Source organism: Saccostrea cucullata, unplaced genomic scaffold (assembly GCF_032062105.1).
Source record: "Saccostrea cucullata isolate Sc308-1 unplaced genomic scaffold, CSIRO_AGI_Scuc_v1 ctg13012, whole genome shotgun sequence".
Lineage (NCBI taxonomy): Eukaryota > Metazoa > Mollusca > Bivalvia > Ostreida > Ostreidae > Saccostrea > Saccostrea cuccullata.
Window position 1 is genome coordinate 1 of NW_026920940.1, and position 10,000 is coordinate 10,000.

General features: G+C 39.8%; 2 protein-coding genes across 2 annotated transcripts in view; one reads left to right on the forward strand and one right to left on the reverse strand.

Annotated features, from left to right (window-relative positions):
- Positions 1-534: 534 nt before the first annotated feature.
- Positions 535-2,322, forward strand: LOC134258800 (uncharacterized). The gene has a single exon (XM_062741384.1). It carries the CDS (start codon positions 535-537, stop codon positions 2,320-2,322), a length of 1,788 nt encoding a protein of 595 aa, XP_062597368.1.
- Positions 2,323-3,825: 1,503 nt separating this feature from the next.
- Positions 3,826-10,000, reverse strand: part of LOC134258801 (uncharacterized) — a 6,696-nt gene continuing 521 nt past the window's right edge. Inside the window, exon 2 of the mRNA XM_062741385.1 lies at positions 3,826-10,000. This exon is cut by the window's right edge and continues 317 nt beyond it. Within this exon, the coding sequence (XP_062597369.1) occupies positions 3,826-9,774 (5,949 nt within the window). The 5' untranslated portion in view covers positions 9,775-10,000.

A 10,000-nucleotide genomic window follows, 5' to 3' on the forward strand; every position in this document is an offset into this window, starting at 1 on the left:
GTTATCCACAATAAATAGTATATTCGACCCTATAGGATTTATTGCCCCAGTCATCATCCAAGGCAAGTCACTCATGAGGAGTCTACTTCAAGAAACAGTCAATTGGGATGAACCTCTTCCAGAAAATCAGTCTACTCAGTGGGAAAAATGGAAAAGCTCCTTACAACATCTCCAAAACCTACACATTCCAAGAGTTTACTTAGAACAGACACAGTCATGGAGTGAGATGTCTAACAAAACAATTCACATTTTTTGTGATGCTTCAGAATCAGCAATATCAGCAGTGGCCTATGTAGAATCACAAGGAAACTTTGGATTTGTCCTCGGCAAATCAAAACTAGCGCCCTTACAAGGACATTCAATACCCCGTTTAGAACTTTGTGGCGCTGTGCTAGCGGTGGAGATTGCTAAGTTTGTATCAGAACAGCTTGAATTACCGATTGAACTTTTCAAGTTTTACTGTGATAGTAAAGTAGTGTTGGGATATATTTTCAACAATTAAGGAGATTCTTTCAGTATGTGGCAAACAGAGTGATGCAGATTCGTAAAGTGACTAAACCAGATCAGTGGTCATACATATCAACAGACAAAAATCCAGCTGATCAAGCAACGAGACAGATACCAGCTCAAGCTCTACAAGACAGTACTTGGTTGTCAGGACCATCACTTGCACACTTACAACAGACTGAATATGCAAGTATACCCTATGAGATGGTGGATCCAGATTCAGACAAGGATGTCGGACAAGAAATCACTTGTTTAAAGGTTGATATCTCGGGACTCGGATTGAAATCAGAAAGATTCTTACGTTTTTCTCAGTGGAGGAGACTTGTTGAAACTATCGCCAGACTTCAACATATAGCGCGATCCTTTCATCAAAGAGACAGTAAATGTTCTGGATGGCATGTGTGTGAAAATTCAAAAACCGTGGAAAGTTTTGACAAAGCTGAGAAATTTATCATCAAAACTGTGCAGAGTGAAGTGTATTCAGAAGAAATTCAGTGCATTTTGAAAGAAAAACCTCTGCCTAGAGATAGTAACATTCTACCTCTTTCACCATTCTTGGATAAAGATGGAATTCTGAGAGTCGGCGGACGTCTCAACAAAAGTTCTCTACCAATCAGTGAGAAAAATCCAGTGATAATACCAAGAAACCATCACATAGCGTTGTTGATTGCTCGTTACTACCATGAACTCTGTATACATCAAGGTCGCCACTTCACAGCAGGAGCAATTCGTAGTGCTGGATTCTGGATAATAGGAGCCAGAAGATTAGTTTCATCCATGCTTCACTACTGTGTCAAATGCAGAAAATTACGTGGAAAACTATTGTGTCAAAAAATGTCAGACCTTCCTACAGATCGTTTGGATCCTGGCCCACCTTTTACATACATCGGCCTAGATACTTTTGGTCCTTGGGAGATAGTTACTCGACAGACGCGTGGAGGATCTGTGAACTCAAAAAGATGGGCGATTTTATTTACCTGTCTTACAACGAGAGGAATTCACATTGAAGTTGTGGAGGAGTTAAGCTCCTCATCATTTATCAACGCCTTTAAGAGGTTTGAAGCCATTCGAGGAAAAGTTACCCAAATTTGTTCAGATCAAGGAACCAATTTCGTGGGTGCTATAAATGACCTGAAAATCGATTCATCTGGACTCAACATAGCAGACCGTAAAATCAGAAACTTCCTTTACGAGTGTGGAACTACTTGGAAGTTTAACCCACCCCACTCTTCGCACATGGGTGGCGCATGGGAACGCCTCATTGGAGTCGTAAGACGTGTAATTGATGCTGTTATGTTGGAGATACCGGCCAGATCTCTCACTCATGAGATACTTACAACATTCATGGCTGAAGTTTCAGCGATCGTTAACGCCAGACCGTTAGTCCCCTTATCGGAAGATGCAGATGATCCGTACCCACTGAGCCCTTCTATGATACTTACCCAGAAAACTCCTGTGATCGTCGACTTCCCTGTTGACAAGATGAACATGTATCAAGCTCAGTGGAAACGCGTACAGCATATGGCAGATTTATTCTGGACACGCTGGAGGAAAGAGTATCTTCATACTCTACAGATTCGTCGCAAATGGACGCGCATTGAAAGAAACATTACGAAGGGTGATATTGTGTTGCTTCGCGACAAGAATGTTCACCGTAACCTTTGGCCTATGGGTGCCATTGTAAAAACGTTCCCTAGTGATGACGGGAAAGTGCGGAAAGCCGAAATACATGTGGTGAGACGTGGCTGCCAGCCGTCCACATTTATCCGTCCGGTGACCGAGATAGTGTTGCTTCTTGCCAATGACGTAGTGTAGTTTATTTAACTTTTGTGATGTTACAAACATCAGACGGGGAGTGTGCTGTCACAGTTCTTATTTTTTCATTTATATCGTTTTGTAATATGCAGTGAAATATGTGAATCATATAGAGTTATCGTTCTTTGTCAATTTTTTGAATTATCTTCCTTGAGTAGAACTCTTTTGTGTATAGAGTTACTTCCCTCATTTTCCCATGCAAAATTTGTTCAGCCATTCAAGTTCCATCTGTGAAGAAGTACATACATGTTTTTGTTCTTCCTTCTACCTTCTTTTGATTTGTGGCCTACTACCATGCAAGTTTTTTTTTAAAGGAAACTTTTGTGATGTAATGCATATTATTTGTAAGTTATTTCGGTAATCATTTTTTGAGAAACTTTGTATTACTATTGTAAACACTTTTCAGTCAGGTATTTTTCACGAAGTTTTAAATCAGGAAAGATTTGAGAATTGATTATTGTTATTCATTTTATTTAGTAATTGTTAAAGTAATTGATCTATTATTATGGTTAGGTTTAAATGTGAGCTTTTTTCTATGGAACTCTGTTTCGGTCTTTTTGGTATTTAGTATTTGTTTTGTTTACTTCAGTTATTTACCTGTCTCATCCTCATTGAATCAACCACTCATTCATTTACGTACCGCAATAAATATGGAACCAGCACCTTGTGTTATTGATTATGTGTGACTGTGAGGACCCCCAGGTTTAGCTAGCTGTTCCAGACAGCATACTTCCCATACCCTTCCCCTGTAAAATTATGAAGGTCTAAATATGGGATCCAGGATGTTAGCCAGGCCCCCGGACATTGTACTCTATTTATTATAGCATTATACGTTTTTTTTTTCAATTTTGATCGGGTTAGCTAAATAGGTTTTCGATCTTGTAACATAATTTCCTTTTGACAGTGAAAGGGTCCCTCCCATATCCCTCCCCTTTAAAAATATGAAGGTCTAAATATGGGATCCAGGATGTTAGCCAGGCCCCCGGGCAATGTACTCTTATTCAGAAATACATATTGTGATTTTTTTTTCCAATTTTATTGATAAATAACGCCCAGCAGTTTTCATACTTTATTAAATTTGTAGCATGATGACGTATAACGACGATGTTACGGTAACAACTGAAATAACAAAACAATATTTTACTTACAATAAGAAAATTTAGAATTCACACTCATACAATATCTTACACACTATGCCAAAAAGTCAAAGTTTTCCGAAAAATGATAGAAAATAATTTTATACACATACAAACAAACTCTACAAATAAGAAAAAAACACATACATCGTTGCGCCTTTGCACCACGGAACCAGTGACTGAGTGAGCGTCCCAGACGCTGTTGGGGGAAAATGTAGATGGACTGCGACCTAGTCGCACGGGAAAAAATGTCTACCCCAAACAGTTTAACGTAAACCGGAAGAAGACAGCGCAGGCTAAAAGACGAACCAAAAACGGCACTGAGAATTCCGGTGGCGTTACACTCCCCGCCTGACGTTTCTTAACGTCACTCTTTTGATGGTGTAAACAGGTGTACAATCTCGGTAATAGGTCTCACACAAGTAATACAGGTTTCATTTCTAATAGTGCGTAGTTCCACTTTCCGAACATGACCGTCCTTACTCGGGAAAGTTCGTTGAACGACTGCCATGGGCCATTCGTATCTTACAGTGTCTGTATCCTTCAAGAGCACTACATCATCAACTTTGATGTTTTCCTTAGCACAAGTCCACTTCCGCCTGCTTTGAAGACTGTAAAGATATTCTTGCTGCCATCTTTTCCAAAACTGGTTGGCTAAAACTTGGGTGTGTTTCCATGATGATTTGTACATGTCCTTCACATCAACTGCTTGAAACGGTCCATAATCGACGTCAGTCTTTTGTGTCAGCAATACTGAAGGGGAAAGAACTGATGGTTGTGTTGGATCCACAGACACATTAGCTAATGGCCGACTGTTGATGATAGCACAAACCTCGTACATAAAAGTATTCAAAACATCATGTGTAAGCGGTTTCTTTGACTCCATGATGATTGCGTCTAAAATTCTGCGAGCTGTTCCAATGATCCTTTCCCATATCCCTCCCATATGGGATGCATATGGTGGGTTAAATATCCAAGTAGATCCATTTTCCACCATAAACTTCTTCACTGTTTGAGACTCTATGTTGATAGCATGAATGTTAAGTGCATCTGTACTTCCCACAAAATTAGTCCCTCTGTCAGAATGAAATTCGGTGACCTTGCCACGTATTGCTATAAAACGTCTTAGGGAATTGATGAAGGCACTGGATGACATCTCGTCCACCAGTTCAATATGCACTGCTCTGCTCGTCAAACACGTGAATAAGATTCCCCATCTTTTAGAATTAGCAACTCCTCCTCTTGTTTTCCTAGCTGTTACCTCCCAGGGTCCAAAAGTATCGACTCCCACATAAGTGAATGGTGGTGATGGTTTGCATCGGAAATCGGGTAAGTTGCCCATTTTTTGTGTTTCTACTTTGCGTCGTAACTTTCTACAAATTACACAGGAGTATAATAATGATGATATAAGTCTCTTGGCACCCATGACCCAATAACCTGCAGATCTTACAGCACCTTCTGTAATGTGACGTCCTTGATGTTTAGATTTCTGATGATAGTGTTCTATAAGTAATCGTGCCACATGCGACTTTTTTGGAACAATTATTGGTCCGTTAGCTCCAGCTAATACGTCTCCAGTGAGAATCCTGCCTCCTACTCGAAGTAGACCTTCATTATCCAGATATGGGTCCAGACTTTGTAGCGGACTACCTTTAGTGACTGGTTTATGCTCTTTAAGTCTCTCTATATCCTGCCCATAAGCTTCAAATTGTGCACTTTTGATCACAAGCTTTTCCATACTTTGGTAAAGCTTTGTCTGACTGAGTTCTTGAAGCTTGAGTTTCTGACGAATAGCACTACGCATGAATGATAGTCCTCGAATTAAAGAGTTCCAGGTTGAAAATCTTGTGAACATGTTTGTGTTCAATCCATGATATATATTTGTTTTTACGACAGTGACAGTCTTTTTGATTTCACAGTCATTTTCTGGGTCCAATAATGGGTAATTTGAAGAATCTTGTTGGTCATGATTCAAAATAGTCTTTGGTCCTGTTAACCATGAAGATGATGCAAGTTCATTTGCAGGAATAGAACGTGTTCCTACATCAGCTGGATTCTGGTCTGATGTCACAAAGATCCACTGTTCCGACTTTGAATTGGTAAGTATCCGTTGGACTCGGTTTGACACATATGTATGAAATCTCCTGGTCTTGTTGTATAGGTAGCCTAAAACAACACGACTGTCAGTGTAAAATCTCATGTCATGAATCTGAATATCAAGTTGGCTTTCAACAAATGAAGCAATCTCAGTAGCAAGGAGAGCGGCGCAGAGTTCCAGTCTTGGGACTGTATGACCATGATGAGGGGCCAGCTTAGATTTTCCAGTCACGAATCCTAGGTAAGTTGTTCCCTTGTTTATAACCTTGATATATGTGACAGCAGATATAGCCTTAACTGATGCATCTGCAAAGGTGTGGAGCTCAATCCTTTCAGCACTCTTTAAAGATACTGGTACATATTGTCTTGCTATCTTCACATTACAAAGATGATGAAGTGAACTTCGCCATGACCGCCAGCGCTGAAGTATGTCCTTAGGAAGAGGATCATCCCATCCAATTTGAAGTTGCGTAATGTCCCGAAAAATAAATTTTCCGGCCAAGATGACAGGTGACAGGAATCCTATAGGATCATACAAGCTATGTAAACAAGACAACACACCTCGCTTAGTTTCTGGAACATCTTTGAGATCTGTTGGAAAGGTAAATACGTCCAGTGATAAATTCCAACTTAGACCCAGACTACTCTGTGTAGGCGTTGTATGTAGATCTAAATGTACATCACTCAAATCTTTTGCTCTGTCCTCTGGTGGTAAAGAATCCATGACAATTTGGCTGTTGGAAGCGAATTTGTGAAATCTAATTTTGCCTCTATCTCTTAGAATCTGCTGTGTCCGTAACAAGATTTCTAAAGCTTCATTGTCTGTATCATAGGATGACAGTCCGTCGTCGACATAAAAGTTTCTTGTAACATAATATTTCACATCTATATCACATGGTTCCTCTACGCATCTATGAAGACAGTATGTGGCGACAGCGGGTGATGGTGAATTCCCGAATAGATGTACACACATTCTGTAGTCTTGAAGAGACTTAGTAGGATCATTGTCTCTAAACCAAATGAAACGAACGAAATTTCTGTGTTGTTTGTCAATGTGAAACATATGAAACATCTGTTCTATATCTCCCGTGATGGCTACACGTTCCTTGCGAAAACGTAAAAGGACACCTAGTAGATTGTTAGTAAGATCCGGTCCTTGCAGCAAGGTAGAGTTCAATGAATGTCCTTGATAAATAGCCGAAGAGTCAAAAACCATACGGATCTTGTTAGGCTTTTTAGGATGGAATACTGGAAAGATGGGAAGATACCAACATTCTTCTCCCTCCTGAACCTCTGGAGCTTCCTCTGCAAATCCATGATTAAACACATTTTCCATAAACTTTATGGCTAAGTTCATTTTCACATGATCACGTTTAAAAGACGTCAGTAAAGAATATGTCCTTTTCAACGCTTGCTCTTTGTTGTTAGGTAATCTATCTCTGTTCGACTTGAACGGTAAAGGAGCTGACCAATGTCCGGTCTCGTCTTTATGGCACTTTTTGTCCATGATTTCTAAGAATTCCCTGTCCTCGATTGACATTCCCGGAATGTTATCGTCTTTGGTGCGTTCAAAGATCTGGGAAAGCTGAATTCCCTCACATGAAAAATGATTGTCTATATCATTTTCATACGTTGAGATTCTTAGATTTGATGAACATGGGGTAAAGTGAGTTCCTCGTCCAGATGGTAAAATCAGAGTCTTGTTCACAACCACATGTTGAGGTCTATGTACTTTGCTTAGGCAACATTCCCCTATAACGGCCCAGCCTAAAGGAAGTCGCTGTGCGAAAGGTAGATTTGGATTACCAATCCTTTGCTCCAACACATGATGAGCATTGGGAACATCACGTCCAATAAGAAGCACTTCCGCTTCATCGTCTATTGATGGGATCTCAGACTCCAAGTCTGATAAATGTTTGTATGGTTTCACTACAGCTGGGGTTGGGATCTCCTCGTATGATATTGGGATGTCATCACATTCAATAATTGATGGTAAGTATATTTGTTCACCACTGTGTATTGAAGATACCACGTAATCAAAGGCCTGTCTCCCTGAGACCATGGCTGAACCACTGCATGATGACAATGTATATGAAATGTCTTGTCCCTGGATTCCAAAGTTGTCAAAAAATGATGACTTTGCGAGTGTCTTGCTGCTTTGATCGTCAAGGATCACATAAGCTCTTTTCTTTAGATCTTCTCGACCAACTGGAAAAATGTTCACTAAGATAATCTTTGCACAGGATTTGCCACTGAATGCAGGCGAACAGACTTGAGTACAGTTTGTTGTAAAAGATGATGGTATACTGTTCTCCCCGCCATGCGAATTCTCCTTATCCTCCCCGCCCTGGGAACTGTTAACATGTAAGGCACCACAATGTTTGTCACTTTGACACACGTCACACTTAAGCTTCACATTACAGTCTCGCGCTAAGTGTTCCTTGGAATCACAACATCTGAAACAAATTCCGTTTTCCTTGAGAAGCTTTTTCCTGGAACCAATAGGAAGGGTACGAAACTTACGACAGTCTTTGATATTGTGATTTGATTCAACTCTATGTTCTAAAAGACACGGTTTTCTTTGTCCTGTTGACTTGCTAGGCTTAACATCAGTTTTCCTTGAACGAATCGGTCCTGTGTTTTTGGGTTTTATATCTTTCTTTGTAGGTTCATTGAACTGTAATCCAGGATCATTTCTCACACGACACAAGTTTTGAACAAATTTCACAAAGAAAGTAAATGGTGGGTACGGAACACTGTAACGCTCCTTGTACTCTGAAGCCTTCGATATCCACTTCTCTCTCCACTGATAAGGAAGTTTGCTTACTATTGGTGCAATTCCAAGAGAGGTGTCATAGTAAGATAATGCTGCTGAATATTTAGGGTTCTTTTTCACACCATCAACTTGTGTCAGTAGATCAGACAGTTTGTAAAGTTCTTTTGGATCTTTTGTCGAGAGTTGCGGAAAAGCAGCTAACTTTGATTTCAATGAATCATCAATGAGTTCGATAGCCCCATACCTTTCATCTAATCTTGACCATATTTGATGTAGTCCCTCTCGAGGATTTTCAGCGTTTGCTTGTTGTATGTCTGCTGCGTGTTTGGAGGACTCTGGTCCTAGCCATCGCACGAGTAACTGAAGTTCCTCAAAGTATGAAATGTTCAAGTCTTTTACAATCGAAGTGAAGTTTAACTTCCATGCATTGTAAGCTTCTGGTTCATCATTGAAGTTTTTAAATCGCGACAACAAGACTTCCTTCCTTAGTAGAAATTTAGTGACCGATTCCATCGAATCCTCCTTAGGTTGAGTATGGGAAGCCTCCTTTGGTTGAACAAATTTGGGGTTCACATGTGCTCCAACACTAGAGTCTTGTTCCTGAGAAACACTAGCTACAAAGTCTGCAACTCGCTGTCTATTATCACTCGGTAATTCATCTAAGATTGAATTCCGCACACTTTTACTTTCAGTTTCTACTTCCTCAAACACTCTAGCTTCCGCATCCGCAATTGCTGCTGAACACGTTTGATCCAGAATTTGAATTTGTCCTTCGATTTTTGACTTCTCTGTTTGGAGGTCCACTTGTTTTCTTATAAACGCTAATTTAGTTTTTTCTGCTTCTGCCTTCTGACGTAAGTGAACACGTTGAGACCTTGACATTCCGCTGACAGAACTTCTCGTATGAGATCGAGATCCTTCCGAACCACTTGCTCTTGATATGGTGTCGGCTGCTTCCAGCAGGGCATCCTCGATTCGGTTTATGAGTTGATCTATGACTTGAGAACGTTTCTGGAACCTTGGTTCTTGGACAGAATATTCTTCAATGCTTTCTCTTGTGTTTGTTCTTTTAAGAAAAGACATAAATTCACTTGCACATTCGGAATAAGTAATTTTAAGTTGTTGAACTTCTGCTTTAAGTTTACGTAAGTCTTTGAAATTTTTCTGATCTATATTTTCATCTATGTCAACTAACACTTCTTCAATCATTGACCATGCCTTTTGTTCCTGAGAACTATATCTCTTGAGAAATGTAAAAAATTGTTCCATGCCTTTTTCTGTCCTTGTTTTGAGTCTTTTTTCCTCACCTTCCTCTGTAAGGAGTGTCTCTTTTTCACTTTCGCTCGCATGGACTGTGGGTTTTCCTTCAGCACATTCCTCTGCAAGAAGTGGCTCTTTCTCGCTTTCGCTCGCACCGACTATGGGTTTTCCTTCAGCATCCATACTGATAATAATAAAGATCAATAACTTTTCTTTCTATGTACAAATGCATTAACCAAAATAATATGCTATTGAGAAAATAATCTGACACCAACAGATCACAAAAAAAAAATGTTTGACAATATTATATGGTGTCAATACTGAGCATGATCAATCTATATTGACTGCATTATTGTTCAATTCAAACAATGTAAGCATAATGTTATTTATAATGTTACTGATATGACAC

What these genes read in the sequence shown, in the direction of transcription:
- LOC134258800 (XM_062741384.1), top strand. Translation starts at nt 535, where the DNA reads ATGCAGATTCGTAAAGTGACTAAACCAGATCAGTGGTCATACATATCA.